At 41.8% G+C, this 18,744-nt stretch overlaps 1 protein-coding gene across 1 annotated transcript in view; it reads right to left on the bottom strand.

Moving 5' to 3' along the window:
* DNAH2 (dynein, axonemal, heavy chain 2) overlaps window positions 1–18,744 on the bottom strand; it is a 151,080-nt gene that overhangs the window by 26,916 nt on the left and 105,420 nt on the right. Inside the window, exons 49-62 of the mRNA XM_006863499.1 lie at window positions 17,517–17,705; window positions 17,023–17,108; window positions 16,335–16,465; window positions 16,035–16,184; window positions 15,524–15,691; window positions 15,091–15,251; window positions 14,541–14,680; window positions 12,131–12,263; window positions 11,866–12,005; window positions 9,282–9,492; window positions 8,825–8,941; window positions 8,503–8,644; window positions 7,368–7,537; window positions 7,105–7,221 (exon numbers count right to left, since the gene is read on the bottom strand). Coding sequence (XP_006863561.1) covers window positions 7,105–7,221; window positions 7,368–7,537; window positions 8,503–8,644; window positions 8,825–8,941; window positions 9,282–9,492; window positions 11,866–12,005; window positions 12,131–12,263; window positions 14,541–14,680; window positions 15,091–15,251; window positions 15,524–15,691; window positions 16,035–16,184; window positions 16,335–16,465; window positions 17,023–17,108; window positions 17,517–17,705 — 2,055 coding nt within the window. The remainder of the gene's footprint in view (window positions 1–7,104; window positions 7,222–7,367; window positions 7,538–8,502; window positions 8,645–8,824; window positions 8,942–9,281; window positions 9,493–11,865; window positions 12,006–12,130; window positions 12,264–14,540; window positions 14,681–15,090; window positions 15,252–15,523; window positions 15,692–16,034; window positions 16,185–16,334; window positions 16,466–17,022; window positions 17,109–17,516; window positions 17,706–18,744) is intronic.

Raw genomic sequence — 18,744 nt, 5'->3', positions numbered from 1 at the left:
TTGATGAGAGGTTGGGAGTGGCAATAGCAATAGGGATATAATGATGGATCAACATGTGTAGACATAAGCCCATTCACTCAGCCTCCTGAATTCTCTCCAGACGGGACTAGAAAAGGCCTCAAGGGCAGTTTCACTCCCAGCAGTAAAGATGCTAGCATCAGAAAAGAACAGGGATGAGCTAAGGTGGTTATGTGGAAAAGGGAGTCAGGAAACTGGGATTCCAGTTCCAACTGTGTAACTAGTCAGGTGACCTTGGGAGAGTCACTTGGATCTCATAGCCTATGGGTCCTTATCTGATTTGAGGAGGATGGACCTGGATGTTCTTCATGTTGTTTCCTTGTTAAGTGCTGTTGAATTGGTTCTGACTCATAGAGACCCTATACAGGGTTTCCAAGGAATGACTGGATTGGTGGGCTTGAACTGATGACCTTGAATTCAAACTGACCTTGTGGTCCAGTGCTTATCCTACAGTGCCACACCAGGATGTTCTTCATAGTTGTCTTCATTTAAGACATTTTGGAATTGTATAACCAGCTTTGATTATGTAAAAATCTAAAACCTCTATATTGTCACAAGTTTCTCTATTGCCAAACCATTGGTGGTACAGTGGTTCAAGAACTTGACTGCTAGCCAAGGGATGGTAATTTGAACCTACCAGCTGCACTGTGGTAGAAAGATGTCGCAGTCTGCTTTTGTAAAGATTATAGCCTTGGAAATCCAATGGGACAGTTCCCTTTTCCTATAGGTTTGTTATGAGTCAGAATCAACTTGATTCTGAGATGATTGTTAAAGATGGCATCAACAATGTAAAGGACAAATGAAAAACTAAAGATTGGAAACAGTGACTATGTCCATCAAAGGGGGCATGGTTAAATTACGTTAGATCCATTCAGTGGAATATTATATTCTTTATGTTCTGATATGGACCAATCTTCAATGCACAGGTAAATGACAGAGAAGGTGCACATTGGTCCCAATGGTCATAAACTGAGCCAGAGCCTGGCAAGCCCAGGAAGGGGAAGTCCTTTAAGTTTCCACGAAGTTTTGATCAAAAGATTCTCTGTACACAGGATCCTATATTATGTGATTCTGAAGATCTGCTGTGGCTGACCTTGGACTTTTATTTATTTATTTATTTAAACTTTTTATTGAGAATTGAGTGAAGGTTTCCAGAGCAGATCATCAGTTTTACATTCAAAATATCATATACTTCATTTCATTACAATGATTGCAATCCCCTTCGTGTACCATCAGCTAACAGTATTTACCCTGTTCATTTTAATTCTGGCACTGCCTACAGTGTCTTCTGCTATCTCTTTCTTCTGCAACCTCCCTCTTTATGTACATTGCCTGGAATCCCCATCACTGAAGGTCATATTTGCCTACCTTCTAGCCCATTAGTTATTTTCCCTTCCTTCCTATCCTTGATAACTATCATAGAATGTTTCTTTTATCAAGAAAACCTTTTTATAACTTTTCACATCAGTGATCTCGTACAATATTTGTCCTTTTGTGTTTGACTAATTTGACATAATGTCCTCCAAGTTCATCCATGTTATGAGTTATTTTGCAGATCCTACGTTATTCTTCAATGTTGCACAGTATTCCATTGTGTATATGGACTAGAGTTTGTTTCACTATTTTTCTGTTGATGGGTATTTAGGCTGTCTCCATCTTTTTGCTATTGTGAATCTGCAATGAACATGGATGTGAATAGATCTATGTTCTTATTATATATACCAATTATATATGCCAATTAGAGCAACAATGATATTTCTATTCCCAACTTTCTGAAAATTTGCCATACTGCATTCCACATTTAACAGCATGGTTCCCTTACACTAATAAAGAGAGCTCTGAAAAGGAAACCAGGAAAACAATACCATTTACAATAGCCACCCAAAAGATGAATACTTAGCAATAAATTTAACCAGAGAAACAAAAGACCTATACAAATAAAACTGCAAAACACTACTACTAGAAACCAAAATGGAAGAATATACTACACTTATGGATAGGAAGAATTAACATTGTGAAAATGTCAATACTATGCAAAGCAATCTATAGATATAATGTAATTCCAGTCCAGATTCCAACATTATTCTTTACAGAGATGGAAAAACTAATCACTAACTTTATATAGAAAGGAAAGAGATCTCTGGTAAGAAAAGCATTACTAAAAATGAAGAACAAAGGTGGAGGTCTCTCACTTCCTGATCTCAAAACCTACCACACAGCCATAGTAATCAAAAAACAGCCTAGCACTGGTACATCAAAAGACATAGAGATCAATGGAACAGAACTGAGAACTCAAAAATGGTGCTATGGAATAATGGGCTGGACTGTAAGGTCAGTTTGAACTGCAAGGTCAGTGGTTCACATTCAATTAATCTTCAACAAAGGGTCAAAACATATTAAATTGGGGGAAGAGATAGTCTCTTCAACAAATGGTACTGGCAAAACTGGAAATTCATTGGAAGAAAAATGAAACAAGACCCATCTTACATCATATAAAAAAGGAGCTTAACATGGATTTAGTTCCTAAAACCTAGACCTATAAAGATCATCAATGAAAAAATAGGGACAAGCATAGGGGATCTCTGTGTGGTATAAATACACTGTCAAACATAACTGACAACACACAAACCGCAGAAGACAAAATAGATGACTGGAACCTCCTACAAAAATTAGGCACTTAGGAAAAGAATTTCACCAAAAAAGTACCCACAGCATTGGGAAAATTTTTGACAATGACATATCAGACAAGGGACTACTCTGCAAAATTTAAAGAACACTACAATGCCTCAACAAGAAGAAAACAAATAATCCAATTGTAAAATGGGCGAAGGATATGAAAAGATACTTCACCAAAAAAAGACAATTAAAAAAAAAGACAATCAAGTGGCCAGCAAACATATAAAGAAATGCTCATGAGCATTGGCCATTGCTGTTGTTGTTAAGTGCTGTTGAGTTGGTTCTGCCTCAGAGTGACCCTGTGTAGGATTTCCAAGGAGTAGATGGGTTTGAACTGCTCCAGTGCTTATGCCATCGGAGAGATGAAAATCAAAACAACAATGAGCTATCATCTTACTTGAGCACTAACAGCAAAGTTTAAAAAAACAACCACAGAGAGCAAATGCAGGTAAGGGTATGAAGAGACTGGGACGCTCCTGCACTACTGTTGGAGGTTAAATGGTATTGTTTTCCTGATTTCCTTTTCAGAGCTTTTTATTAGTGTTAGGGAATCCAGCTGATTTTTGTATGTTGATCTTGTACCCTGCTAGTATGTTGAATCTTTCAGTGTGTTCCAATAATTTTCTTGCTGAGCCTTTGGGATTTTCTACATATAGGATCATTATCATCTGCAAATAGAAAGAGTTTTACTTCTTCTTTGCCAATTTGGATGCATTTAATTTTCCTTTCTTGCCTTATCATTCTGTCTAAGACTTCCAACACAATATTGAATAGGAGTGGTGACAAAGGGCATCCTTGTCTGGTTCTGTTTGCAAGGGAAACACTTTCAGTTTCTGAGAGTGTTGTTGGCTGTTGGTTTTGTATTTATGCGTTTAATAATGTTGAGGAATTTCCCTTTTATTCTTAGTTTGTTAACTGTTTTTTTTTTTTTAAATCAATCATGTATGTTGCATTTTGTCAAATGCCTTTTCTGCATCAATTGATACAATCATGTCTATGATGTCAACTTGGTTGATTGTGTTGCTTAGTTCTTCTGTGTCTTTGGTGAGTTTCTTCCTAGTTGTTTTACTTTAAATACTTCTGCATCTGGATTGAGTTCTGGGTGGCGTTGTCATGTATGTTAATCTCAAGTGGTTGTCTGTTGCTGTTGATTATCAGTGCAAAGAACTGTAAATTTGGTCTGGTTATAACAAATTCCTTTAATTTCTATATATCTGAAATTAACTAAAAATTTCATAACTAAAAACATACAAACAGCAGAAGACAAAAATAGATGACTGGGACCTCCTAAAAATTAGATACTTTGTGTGTACTAGGAGATTTCACCAAAAGAGTATAAAAAGGGAGCCCACAGACTGGGGAACATTTTTTTGGCAATGACATAACAGACAAGGGACTACTCTCTTGTGGTTTTATTCCCCATTGTTTTATTTATGTGGTGTTGATTGTTCTTCTACCTGGTAAGAATTCCACTTGGTCACATGATATATTATTTTTTGACATGCTGTTGGATTTTATTAAGAATTTTTACATCTAGTTCATGAGGGATATTGTCTGTTATTTTCTTTTTTTAGTGATGTCTTTGCCTGGTTTTGGTATCAGGACTATGTTTGCTTCATAAAATAAATTCTGGAGTTTTCCATCCTTTTCTATATTCTTGAATAGCTTGAGTAGAATTGGTGGTAGAATTCACCCGTAGAGCCATCTGGTTCTGGACTTTTTTGGGAGGGAGTTTTCTAATGACTTGATGCATTTCTTTTCTTGTTACAAGCCGGTTCAACATTTCAGCCAGAGAGTTGTCTTCCAAATTTCTTGGCAGAGATGAGTGAGTACCTTCTGTGCTGTCTCACTTTCTTAAAGATCAAAGAGTACAGCCTTTGGTATGGATTACATCTCAACGTAAAAAAAATACAAAAATCCTCACCACTGGACCAATAAACAACATTCTTATCAATGGAGAAAAGATTGAAATTGTCAAGGACTTCATTCTTCTTGGATCAATTATCAACACTCACGGAAGCAGCAGTCAAGAAATCAAATGATGTATTGCGTTAGGCAAATCTGCTGCACAAGACCTTCTTGTGTTTGAGCTCTTTTGTTTGTCATTTCCAGTAGTTATGTGGGTTTTTCAATGCTTAAAGGGGTGTTTGTTGTTGTGTTATTAAGCTTACTGGGTGTCTCCTGGTGGATAGGATCAGGAGATAGGCCTCCCTTTTCGCATGTAATGTTTAGCAGCTGTTATTGGCTCTTGTCTTAATGGTGGAATATTATGGGGTATGCTTGTAGCTTGGCTTTATGGTCATGATTGCTGTCTTTCCTTGGGTAACGTAGGGAGAAAAAGCTCCCACCTCCAGGAAAAATGTGTGATCAAAAGGCCCCAAAGTAGAAGCAATATAAAAGCAGAGACAAGAACCTCCACTTTGAAACAAAAATAAAATTGTGTGTGTGCGCACTGTAGAAGCCTCTAGTAGTGGGTTGTGGTGTCCACTCGCTCAGGCCCCTCCCCTAGAGGTGCACAGATAGATATTGAGAAGGTAGTGGGAAAAAGATTGTTTACTATTTTTGTCTCTGAAGGTCAGTTAAGTATCTGCATGTACACAGTGTAATTCTTGAAATAGTTGAATCTTTTTATGTTGGAGTTTTACAGATTGTTCATATGGTTTGTCTGTCAGGCCAAACCTCCTTTTTTCTTTCTGGGTAGGCAGGGGTTAATTGTTCCACACAAGTTAACTTTAGGGCTGGGACCCACCCACAGGCAGAAGTCAAAAACTACAGCCAAAGGATTTGCCTTGGGGCTCTTGCTCTCTATACCATGGGCAAGCTGTGGTCTCAATGCTGGACTTTTTTGGGGATGCACCCACCTGCCTGAAGCCATCCCAGCTGGGCAAAAAAGGCACCACCCGGAAGAGGAGGGAAAAAAATCACCCCACACCTCCTTTTGCAAATGTCGCATCGCTGCTTTTAGTGCAGGTTCCTTGTGCTAGTCTGTCTGTAGTCCCGTCCTCCCGTGCTGATTTCTAAAATGCAATGTTTTTCTTTATACCATGATTTTTCCACTTGCAGTTGTGGGACACTGACACCCAGACCCTTATGTTAGATCCAGGGCTCTGGTGCAGTTTCATAAGAGTTGCCTCTCTGGGTTTTCAGCTCCTCCTGCATGGAGTCTGTCCTACCTTACTCTGCTCTGCTGCCACCAACCTGCACAAGACCTTTTTAATGTGTTGAAGAGCAAAGATGTCAGCTTGAGGGCTAAGGTGCAACTGACCCAAGCCGTGGTATTTTCAATACCACATTTCAATAATGCATGCAAAAGCTGGACAGTAAATAAGAAAGACCGCAGAAGAATTAATGCTTTTGAGTTATGGTGTTGGAGGAGCATACTGAAAGCGCCATGGGCTGCCAAAAGAACCAATAGATCTGTTTTGGAAGAAGTGCAGACAGAGTGCTCCTTGGAGGCCAAGATGGCCAAACTTCTTGTCTCACACTTCGGATATATTGTCAGGAGGGACCAGTTGCTGGAGAAGAATATCATGTTTGGCAAGGTAGAGGGTCAGAGAAAAAGAGGAAGACCCCCAGTGAGATGGATTGGCCAAGTGGCAGCATCGATGGACTCAAGCATGGCAACAGTACTGAGGTTGGCCCAGGATCAGGCAAGTGTTTTGTTCTGCTGTGCATAAGGTCGCTATGAGTCGGTCCCGACTGGATGGCACCTAACAACAACAACAGAGAGGGCAACTGGGTGGCTGGAGGACAGAAGGTGGGGAGAAGATTTCTTACTGGATACTCCTTTGTATCTTTTGAATTTCAAATCATATGGATTTATCTATTAACCTATTAAATCAGTACTAAAAAAAAATCAAATGATAGACTACAAGAGTTTTGAACTCTTTCAATATTCTATTTGGTTGAGAGTTAACCTGTGTACTGTGTCTTGTTGGAAATCACCTTCTGGGATGTCTATCCTGCTCCCAAGAGTCCCCTGCACTCCACTGGGAGACTCCCCCTAGCCCTTGCCTTTGCACAAATAAACTCTCACTCTCTGGTCCACAGCAACTATGTTTACACTCCTATGCTAGTTCCCTGGCAAAGACTGACTTGCCATGCAGACCTTATTGACTACTATCTCAGGGTCCACTTCCAATGGTCATGACAGAATGTGTCAACTCCCTATTAGTCTTCAGAAGGGCTCATCAGTGACAGTCCCATTTTATGCCTTTTAAACTTTGCAATTGGCTCAACTTCTTGAGCCAGAGGCAACTCAATCTAAACAGAATGCAGAGTGAGAGATAGGACTGTAATTGTGGAGGACATGAGAGAATGGAGTAGAAATAGACCAGGGATGAAAATGGTAATGAGGCATCCCTAGAATCAGGGAGCATTTGTAGAGAAGACAAGGCATGCCCAGCTAACCTCACGGAGTTTCTCTTGGGCTTCAGCTAGTGCTGCCTGCTTCTCCTGAAGCTGAGCCAAGGCGGCGTTCATTCGGGCCCGCTTGGGCTCCACCACCCGATACAGACGTCCGTATAGCTGGAGGGAGATGGTCAGACCATGGGAGTCATCCATCAAGCCACCAGTCCATTCACCCACCCAAGAGTCTTCCTACCCATCTGACTTCCCCTCACCCAGCTTTCTCTTCCCAGGCCTGCCCTCACTACTCCCCACCCCCTACTTACCTCCATGGCCCGTACCCACATGCAGAGGGACTTGGCAGCAAGGGAGACACGGCCAATGATATCAGGTTGGAAGTCAGGCTGGGCACAATAGGCCCCAATCTTCTTCAGCACCTTGTCTGAGATATTGTCTTTATCAAAGTTGATGAGGGACTTAATGAAGTTCTGTTCTCCTGAAGAATGAAAATGGGGATGGGAGCTGGGGGACACCTCACCCAAAATACTAATCCCATATTCCTTCTCCAGGTTTCAGCTCTACTGCATTCAGCACACACCCATCTGTCAGTTTGTCATACTGTGGTGGCTTGCATGTTGCTGGAAGCCATACCATTGGTATTTCAATCCCCAGTAGTCTACCTATGACACACAGGTTTCAGCAGGGCTTCCAGACTAGGAAGAAAGGCCTGGTAATCTGCTTCCAAAAATTAGTATTGAAGACCTATTGATCTCAACAAGATATTGTTTGATATAGCACTGGAAGATGAGTCCCCTAAGTTGGACAACTCTCAGGATACAAGTGCAGACAACCTTAGCTCAAGGGTACAATGATAGTGAAGAGGGAACAGGACCAGACACAGCATCACCATGAGTGGAGCTGACTGAACGACAACTAACCACATGTTAGGCAGAGCCACCTTTTCCCTGGGCTCAGTTCCCAACGCCAAAATATCGGACATCATCCCTTGGCTCTTGTTCCCTTCCAGAGCCCTCTACAACCTTCTCAGCCTTATCTCCCATCACTTTTCTCTAACATCTCAGTCGGACCATGCCACACAGCATTCTTTTTATACATGCTTTGCACTTTCTTCTAGGGCAGGGTTTGGCCAGTTATGGCCTGTAGGCTGTATTCTACCATGGGAACCTATCAGAAAAGGAAACAGAAAGAGCCCTGTTTCACATTTTTGATTCCTATCCCTTCAGAATCTTCCTGCCCTTGGATTCTGTGACATTCTTATATTTTAATAGCACTTTTTCTTTCTTTCTTTTTCTTGGTGTAAATTAATGTATATGCCTTCTCTTTCTACTGGGATCTATGCTTCTTGAGAATAGACACATAGGCACAATGTTTCTTTGCACAGCAGAGGATGACTAAATACTGGTGAATTGAAGTCAATGATCTCTTGACTCCCTGGTTTACCTAGCTGTCTCTTGGCCTCTGCCCAAGTGGGTTCATTGCCTCGGAGAATCATGACTGCTTGCATTACTATCTCCACTTGGGTGGGTGGCCGTCCATAGGACTTGATCTCTCCTATATCCTTCTTGTTCAGAGACTCAAGGGCCTGGAAAGAGGGTTCATTAGCAGGGTCAGAGTTAACTCAAGTGCTAAGGCAGGCTCTTCCTTTATAGAGATAGGTAACCACCTCTTCCCAGTTCTTCAAAGACTTTGAAGGGAAAGAAGCCCCATCCCTTTGCCTGGGCTCTCCTGCTCCTGGTACACATCCATGCACCCGCCCCATTACCCTCATGGCCTCTTCCAGGGCTGGCAGGGCCTCTTTTAGATCCTTCTGGGCATTGTCAGCCAGAGCTTGACACTTGATTTCCTCAACTGCAATCTTCTCACTGTTGGCTGTCACTGCCTAGGAATGAGAAGAAAGATGTCCTGGCAGTTCAGTGGTTAAGCACTCAGCTGAAGGTCAGCAGTTTGAACCCACCAGTCACTTCACAAGAGAAAGATGTGGCTGTCTGCTTCCATAAAGATTACAGGCTTGAATAAGGGCCAGGGTTTGTTCATTTTTTTAAATCCACCTTGGGCAAAATTATAGTGTTCTTAGTGAAGATGAAAGATAAGGCTAAGGAAAATGTAAGGACTAAACTTTGTGTTCCCTGATGCAGGAATTGGTAGAGACCCAGAATCCTACTCTCAGTGGGCACTGGTAGTCCTGAGGTGAGGGCTGGCATGTGAGTGGGAGCCCAGACCTTCTGCTGCTCGTCCGCCTCCCGCTTCTGCTTCACGATGATGACCAGGTACTCCTCACACTGTTTCTGAAACTCAGCCACCTTCTTTTTGGCATCTTCCAGCTCCAGGGACATCACCTCCACCTTTTCCCTGGTTTCATCAATCTTAAACAATCCTGTCCGCAGCTTATTGGCTTGGTCCAGCAGCTCCTGCCGCTTCTCTCCCAGCAACCTAGAGGACAACACAGAATAAAGTGGCCTGAGGGACTGGACCCTAAGTAAGAGGAGTGTCCTAGCTGTAACCTTCCTTCCCAATATCTCCTGAGTCTTGTCTTCCTTGTGGTTGCCACCCACCAGCACCTCCTCAGGTCTTTATCACATCCTGCCTGAATCCTTGCCAACTGCTTCCCAACCAATCTTCCTGCCTCCAGTGCGTCTCCTTCCCTTGTACTCTACCCGGATCTGTCACAACCAGCTTGCTAAACACTGTTTTCCTCACACTACTTCCCCTGCTTGCCAATCTTCAGTTGTTCCCCACTGTGCAGCAGGCCAGGTGGGGATGACAGCAAACCAGGAAACATGTGCTTGCCTAAAAGGGGTGGGGTGCACTTCGCACCAACCTGTTTTTTTCCTGCAGGAGTATGGTCTAGCATTGCCACAATTTCGGATTTTTTTAAGAGAAGCTGAAATCCCAGGTTTCTATAAGATTCCTGGGTTGCAAATGTTAGCAACTCATTTTAAACATTGCTGGAGGTTTTACAGGCAAAAAAAAAGTGTTTACATAGAATTATTGTCTGGATAAATGAGAAAATATGAGGGCAAGTTAAAAAGTATTGCTATAAAATCATAGAAACCTTCATTAAATAAGAGTATCACAGTATGAAGCTATTACTCTTGACATCTGGGTCTACACACTCTGGAGGCAGTGTTCCCAACTACCTAACCTTTCTGCACTCTACGACTGAAACTACATCAAAATGGCAGTTTTGCGCATCCTTAAGGAATCAAATATCATTGCTTTTAAACGCCCTTTGACTTTGGGGAAAAAAGAAGTCCAAAGGGGCAGGATTAGGACTGGAAGGTGGACAGGATGAGATTTCCAAACAAAATTCTCATAGAATAGTCCTTGCTACCCTTGAAGAATGGCAGATGCATTATTGTAATGGGAAAGGGGGAAAAAAAGAATTCCTCATCGTAAGTTTTCTGGTCTTTTTTTCTCACCAATACAAATGTCCGTTTTCTTAAAACTTCTTCCTAATAAGCCCCCGTGGGAATCTCAAAAAACATAACCTTCTCAGCTGACCTCTCTGCCTTGAATTCATATTTGAGGTCTTCCTGGCCTTTCTTAAAATGCTTGATCCATCTAAAAACTGCTGTTTTGTGTAGGGGCAACATTCCTGTAAACTTGTTGCAAAGCTTCAATGGTTTGGGAAGATGTCCACTTGAGTTTTGTTGAAAATTTAATAATAGCCCTGACCTCAAAATTGTTTTTTTTTCCCATGGCACAAAAAGTGTCATTTTAATGCAAAACCCTAACAAGACTTGGTAAAGTAGAGGGTCAATGAAAAAGAGGAAGACTCCCAATGAGATGGATTGGAACAGTGGCAGCAGCAATGGGCTCGTTTTTTTAAATCCACCTTGGGCAAAACAACAATTGTGAGGATGGGGCAGGACCAGGCAGTGTTCCGTTGTGTTGTGCATACGGTCACTGTGAGTCAGAACCGACTCGACAGCGCCTAACAACAACTATAACAACAACGAGACTAAGACGAGTGTATTACTAAAAGAACTTGCTTGCAGCCACCCACTGATCACAGAGACACATTTAAATATGTTTTGTTTGGAATAAAACCATGCATGTATGAACTGGAACCCTAGTAGCAATATTATTTTATTTACCCTCGTACATGTGAAGGGCTTAGTTCAGTGACTGGCAAATAGTATATAGGATTTAAACCCCATGTGACCAGAAACTTAATTTTGTTCACATATATATTATGTTGCTAGCATAGTGGCTAGCACATAATAGGTGCTTAAAAACTGTGTTAAATGAAGGCATTGACTGTTATTACAAATGTTCTTTTCTGCACTTTGGTTAAAATACTGAATCTGCATAACTGAATTTTTGGAAATAGATTTCTCTTATATCCTTCATAGCAAACAGTATTGTGTTATAAAAAAAAAAAAAAAAAGACAACTCAATAAAATATTACTGAGTGAATGAATAAAAAATTCTTGGAAATGGTAAAAAGTCTAGAAGAAACCAATGACAGAGAAGGAAGGAAGGTAATATGTTACGGCTGAGTCCCAGTGTCTGATGGTTGGAAAAAGACAAGAGACAGGGAAACATCATTCCAAAAAATGAGGGGTTAAAGCCAGTGAGTTCTAGATAGGGTCTTTCCCTATGGAAACCCCATCTCTCTTTTATTTATGTTCCTGGACAAAACGAAGACTCCTGCCTCTCTGCTATTCTATAAGAACATTCCAGGTCCTTGAGCCAGTCCACTTGGTCGGCTCTTGGGTATTTTCCAATACATCATTTCACCAGTTGTCCTCCTAAGACACAAAGCTCCTGGCCATCCACACCTTCTACTTTTATACCTACTTCTTATATCCAGACACAAGCTCCAGGTAGTTGGTGGGTGTGACGTAGTTGTATCTTCGCAGCTCCAGCAACATCTTCTGGGAATGTTGAACCACTGACCAGTGCATGGTGACAAAGATTTGGGCTACTTTCTTGTGGATCTGGGCCAATGAGTACAGGATGTAAGTCAGAGAGTGAAAAGCACATGGAGAAGAGCTGAGCTGACAGAATGAAGGGGAAGAGAGGGCCAGGGTTGTGTGATAAGAGGTAGGGAGGGAGCTCTCACATTTTCCTGAGTTCCTAGGTCTACTCCAATAAGGTACTTCTCAGCCACCTCTAGCAGGGCCTCACGGGGCCACTCTGAGAACCAGTTGATGGTTGTGCAGTTCACCAAGGCTGGGTACTGGCGGATCCAGTTTCTGGTGAGGAGGTTTTGAGAAGCAGCAATATTTATCCACAGGTTCAGTCTCTGATTATCTCACCCCACATCGCCCCGCTTTCCAGGAACCTAAAAAGTTCCTCCATTTCCCTCTGTATCTCCCTGTCTAGATTCTACTTCCCTCAGATCGACTTCAGTGGAGTATAATGAATCCGGTTCTTAAGTCAAAAAGACCTGATTCTACATTTTCAAAGGATGGATCTTATGCAAATAATCTAACCTCTCTTGAGTGTCAGTTTTCTCCTGTAAAATGAGGATGACAACACATAATAACTAGAGATGTGAGGGAAGTCAATGATGCTAGCAAAATGCTAGCACAGCAACTTCTTATTGATGGTTAAGTGCTGCTGAGTCAGGTCTGACTCATGGTAACCCTACAGGGTTTCCAAGGAGGAGCTGGTGGGTTTGAACCACCAACATTGTGGTTCAAAGTCTAGTACTTATCCTACATAGCAACTGGACGTGGTAAATACATCATCTGTACCATATATATTTTTAACCCCTGGAACTATTATGCTGAGATAACCTTTAAACCTTAAACCAAAAATATCCTCTGAAGTCTTCTTAAAACCAAACAGTAATTTAGCTTAACTAGTTAAAAAAAAAAAAAAGTCTGCCTTGAACATTATGCTCTTTTAAGAACTATCTGTATGGGACCAAACTGATGACCAGAGGTGTTTCTAAGGTATACCAGGTATGGCACACACCCTGAGTACCACCTGAAGCAGTTTCTACAAGTCATCACAATTTCCATTGCCAGCTATGAGAGATCATTTAGCAAGTTAAAATTCATACTTTCATGTTTGAGAGCTTTCATGGGTCCAGCAAGGAGCCCTGGCATCATAATGAGTTATAAACTGGGCTGGATACTGAAAGTCAGCGGTTTGAATCTATAAGCTGCTCTGAGGGAGAAAGATGAGGGTTTCTGCTCCCATAAATATTTACAGCCATTAGTCGGCGCCAACTCGAGGGCACACAACCACCACAATCACCATGGGCCAAAGCAAGAAGCCCTGGTAATGTAGTGGGTTACAAATTGGGCTGTAAACTACAAGGTCAGTAGTTCAAATCTACTATAAGTCATGTGAGAAACTTGACTTCTATTCCTAATGAGACGGAAAACCATGGAAAATTTTTAGCAGAATAGTGACATCATTTAGTTTACTTTTCAAAATGATGAGTCCAAATGAAATAATTCTATGAACATTTTATCAATTGTTGTTAAGTGCTGTTGAGTCGGTTCTGACCCATAGCGACCCTGTATAGGGTTTCCGAGGAGCAGCTGGTGAGCTTGAACCGCTGACTTGCAGTTCAAACGGCTTTGCAGTCTGGTGCGTTAATCCACAGCGCCACACCAGGACTCAATAGTCTGGCTTAATTGCAACATCAAAATATAACAAAAGCTGGGGTTTAAAAAAATAATGAATTGACTGCTTTTTTGAGTTTTAGTAAAAAGAATACATTTTTTAAATAGTTCAAAAATTAAGTAAAATGTGTGTTGACAGCAATTTATAGCCAGAATTCCTTAAAATGGCAGATGTGAGAGATAAAAAACGCTCATTGAATTTCCAGTTCTGCTTTTGGTTTTCTCCTTGGCAAAGTAGGAATGGTATCTACTTCACAGGTCACTGTGGAGATTAGGTGAAACAATCAGTTATCATTATTTATTGTTTTTTTGGTGTTGTTAAGTACCATTGAGTCAGCTGGACTCACAATGACCCTGTATGGGGTTTTCAAGGAATGGCTAGTGGGTTTGAACTGCTGATCTTGTAGTTAAGTTATGCTTTATGTACCATGGTGGCTATGTGCTGTGAAGTCGAAACTGACTCATAGTGACCCTGTACAGGGTTTCTGAAGCTGTAAATCTTTACGGGAGCAGAAAGCCTTATTTTTCTCCCACCGAACAGCTGTTAGTTTCAAACTGCTGACCTTAAGGTTCGCAGCCCGATTCGTAACCACTACGCTACCAGAGCTCCTTTTATGTACCATACATGTCTTAAAATAAAAGAGTAACCCACATTGCTTCTCCAAACAATTTCTTGCCTTCCAAGCTTCTAGTCATACCAAAAGGGAATAGATGAATCTTACACAAGCAGCTAGAACTTCCTGAAACGAGGCACAGATTATGAAAAGATGGGGCGTGCTTGGTGTTATTCACGAGACTGCCTTTGGGAAGGAATAAGTTGCCAAAAGAAAGAGAAAAGACCACTCGAAGAGTGCTGGGAGCACGTAGGGAGGGGGATACAGCAGGGTTCACCTAAAGGGATCTCCCACAGGGCTGAGGCAGAGCACAATGTGCAGGTTGTTCCTCACACGTTCAATGAGGTAAGCAAAGAGGCTGTCGGATGTCTCAGGCACCTGTTCTGCCCGGGCTTGCTCTATTATGCACGTCTGGATCTGCATAGAAACCACATAGCATACGAGGATGGAATGTCAAGGTCAGATTCAGAGCAGCAGTTCTTCAACCTAATGGGGGCTAGTGGGGGTGCTAGAGTGGCTGGGTGCTGCAAATAGTTCATGTGCTCAGCTGCTAACTGAAAGATTAGAGCTTTGTGTTTGTCCAGAAGCACTTTGGGAACAAGGCCTGATGATGTACTTTTTTTTTTTCTGATGATGTACTTTTGAGAAATCTGGCATTGAAAAGCCTATGGGGCACAGTTCTATTCTGATATATGTGATGTCCTAGAGTCAGAATTGAATTCATGGTAACTATTTTTTTTAAAGTAGCATATTCAGAAAACTGTGATCGTTCAGGGGTTAGCTTGAGAAGGCCAAAGAACCTTCAAAGAGCATGGAAGGGATCATACCTCTTCAAATTCATCAGTCTTATAGAGATTAGGGACCTCTCCTGAGCTGAGAATGTTGTTGATGTCTTCTAGAAACGACTCATCAGCAATTTGGGTGTCCACAAAGAGGAAGGATGTAGCCTTGAGATCTACCCCAGCCTGACGATACAGACACTTAATATCTGGGCCAGATGAGGGAAGGAAGGAAAAAGAACAGAACAGATTCTCTTCAGATGCCCCATCCTCTCCCTTATTCCTAAATTCTGAGATTTAGGGATCCTTTCCCTACCCCCATCATTCCCAAGCACATACCCAACATCGTCCTATACTCAAGATAGGCCTAGCACATCTTACTGTCTGTCTTCTGTCTTTCCTCTTGCCATCACAGAAAGTTAAGCACCTGGTCATTCATTCTTAGCCCAAAGCCCCTTCCATTTCAGAAACCCAGCCATACCATCTCTGAACTCCTGTTTTCGATAATGTTTGGTGACTTCAATCTGGAAGGTGATGTACTCGCAGATGGATGAAGCCAGGCGGGCCAGACTCTGGCGCCCACTGCCCCCAATGCCCACCAAGAGCATGTTGCCCCGAGGCTGTCCAATTACTCGCACGATCCGAGTGACTGTGTGGAGAAGGATAAGGACAAACAGTTGACTGAGCAGTCTCAGATGACCCTAAGCTAGGAACAGGGAGGTCTGCAACTAAAGTAGCTGAAGCAAGAGGTCTGGGAAGAGGTTAGTGCCTAAGCCCTGGTAACACTCCAACAGCTAAACTCTACCATATTCATGAAACATGATGGTCAAGGAGAGGTCCTATCTGTTGCCACAAGGGTATACAGTGATAGGGAGGAGGGCAACCTCAAGGACTTGACATAGAAGAATCCCGGGAAGAAATTCCCCAATTCTTCCTTAGAAATGACCTACAACTGGGAGGATGGGGCAGGGATAGTAGTAGAAAGTGCTCACTGTGTTCGATAGCCTCTCGGAAGAGCACCAGCTGCATTGGCACGACAGCAGGTGACAGGTTGTACTCATTTAGGGCTGTCTCCATGGCTGTCTTCAGCACTGTTAGGTCAGTCAGGTCTTCATACACCTTGGGCTCCTTTAGGAAGTCCCCTGGACCATAGGAAGCAAGAGTCTCAAATGCCTGGTACTGCTTAGACCTGTCCTCCGGGACCTAAGAATCAGGACTTCCTGCCCCAACTCCCCTTCTAACATTAGTCTCCTAAGAGTCTCAAGCATATAGTAGCCCAGCTCCAAGCTCACCAAAGATGGGAGAACGTTTGTTGGGACAGAGATTGTGAAATGTGAGGTCAAAGAAGGATCCAAGTTTGTCGCTTATGATGCCCAGGAAGGCCTCCATATCTGTTGCATCAACCAGCCGGTCAGAGAAGACTCTGTTGGGAGGGAGCTAGAATATGATCTCAGAACAAAAAAGACAGTGACCCTGTGGAAACAACCTAAATGCCTATCAACCTATGAATGGATAAACACATGGAGTCCTGATACATGCTATGACATGGATGGATCTTGAAAATATTAAGTTGAGTGACTAAATCAATCACAAAAGGGCAAATATTGTATGAACTGATGTATACACAATTACAGAAACCAACACTTATTAGCGGTTACCAGGGATGAGTGGGAGGGAAGGTGAGAGGAGGAGGTGCTGTTTAGGGACACTGAGTTTACATTGATGGTGGCAGAAAAACTTGGAAAAGGATACAGCGATAATGGTTGTACAAGATGAAGACTGTAATCAGTGTCACTGAGTTATATGTGTAAAAACTGTTGAACTGGAAAATATTTTGTTAGGTATATTTGTGCCACAGCTTAAAAATTAAGATAGAGGGAGAATGACCCTGTGGAAGGGGATGCCAGGTCAGGGGGAAGGCATATATTCAAGGGCTAAAGTCGAGAAAACCTGTGACTAGCCAGGACTTGGAGATCTCACCGGAAGCATTCATGGATCCACAGGCGTGTAATGCTAGACTTGGTGTCATGGAAGTCCTTGTTGGCTCTCAGCATGCCCTGGAACACCTGGAGAAGATAAGTGACCGTTGGAATAGAAGAGGGAAGACATTTCCTCCACAAAATTTCACATTAAAGCCAAGGAGAGTGGTATTCTAGGATGGGGGAGAGTTTTGTGGTGTGATATGCTATTGGGAGTGCCTGGGAGGTGCAAATGGTTACCGTGCTTGGCAGGTAAATGGGTTGGCAATTCAAATCCACTCAGGCATCTCAGAAGAAAGGCCTGATGATGTACTTATGAAAAAACCAGCTGTTAGAAATCCTATGGAGTTCTACTTTGACACACTTGGTGTCATATGAATCTACTCAAGGACAACTGGTGTTAAAATATGTTAATGAGCTCCCAGGCTGATTTTGAAAAGAGAGTGCCTCCAAGGAGGCTGTGCCAGGGCCAAAGGGGCTTAGACCAAGTTTCACCTTGGAGATGTCTCGAAGGTTGAAGAGGTAATGGATCTTGGCAGGTGTGGGCAGGAAGCGCTGTACCACAGTATTGTACACATCTAAGGTAGCTTCAGTCACCACATTCCCGATGGGCTTCACTTCTTCCTCAAAATCCTGAAGCTTCTGATTGATCATGGTGCCAAATATTCGGGAGATCTGGGACTCCTAGAAACAGACCCACAGACTCACTTTCAAAGGTCCCTGGCCTTTCAGTTAGGGTTGGGACTGAGGTGAGGCCAGCAAGGTACTCACCTCAGGCACAAAATTTAAGGGAGTTCTAAAAAACTCAGTAATCAAGGTAAGTAATATTTTAATACAATATTTTTTAAAAAATTAATGAATAAACATATCCATGAAAAGACAGAAAATCACAAAGTGTCCACAAGGAAACTTCTAGAGATAATAGAGGAAATTTAGCAAAGTTGCAGGGTACAAGGTAAACAAACAAAAATCAGGTTTCTATACACCAGCAATGAGTAATTTGAAAGGGAAATTAGGGAAACAATTCCATTTATAATAACAACTAAGAGAATAAAATAGCTGGGAATAAATCTAACCAGGGACATGAAGAATTTATACAATGAAAACTATAGAACACTGCTGAAAGAGATTAAAGATTAAAGACTTAAATACATGGAAAGATGTTCTATGCTCATGGATTGGAAGACTCAATATTATTAAGATGTCAATATTACCCCAAACCATCTATAAATGCAATGCAATCCTGATAAAAAATCTAACAGCCTTCTTCACAGAAATAGGAAAACTAGACTTCTACTTTATACAGAAAGGGAAAAAGTCCCAAGTAGCTAAAATAATGGGAAAACAGAAGAACAAAGTAGGACTCACACTTTCTGATTTTAAAGTATACTATAAAGGTGTGTGACAGGGGTGTATTCTTTCACCATACTTATTAAACCTGTATGCTGAGCAAATAATCCGAGAAGCTGGGTTATGTGAAGAAAAACATGACATCAGGATTGAAGGAAGACTCATTAACAACCTGCGATATGCTGGATGATACAACCTTGCTTGCTGAAAGTGAAGAGGACTTAAAATATTTACTGATGAAGATCAAAGAGCATAGCATTTAGTATGGTTTACATCTTAATGTAAAGAAAACAAAAATCCTCACCACTGGACTAATAAACCAACATTCTTATCAACGGAAAAAAGATTGAAGTTGTCAAGGACTTCATTCTTC

This window comes from Chrysochloris asiatica, unplaced genomic scaffold (genome assembly GCF_000296735.1).
Source record: "Chrysochloris asiatica unplaced genomic scaffold, ChrAsi1.0 scaffold00054, whole genome shotgun sequence".
Lineage (NCBI taxonomy): Eukaryota > Metazoa > Chordata > Mammalia > Afrosoricida > Chrysochloridae > Chrysochloris > Chrysochloris asiatica.
Note: the sequence above shows the minus strand (reverse complement) of the source record. Positions and strands in the feature narration are given on the sequence as shown.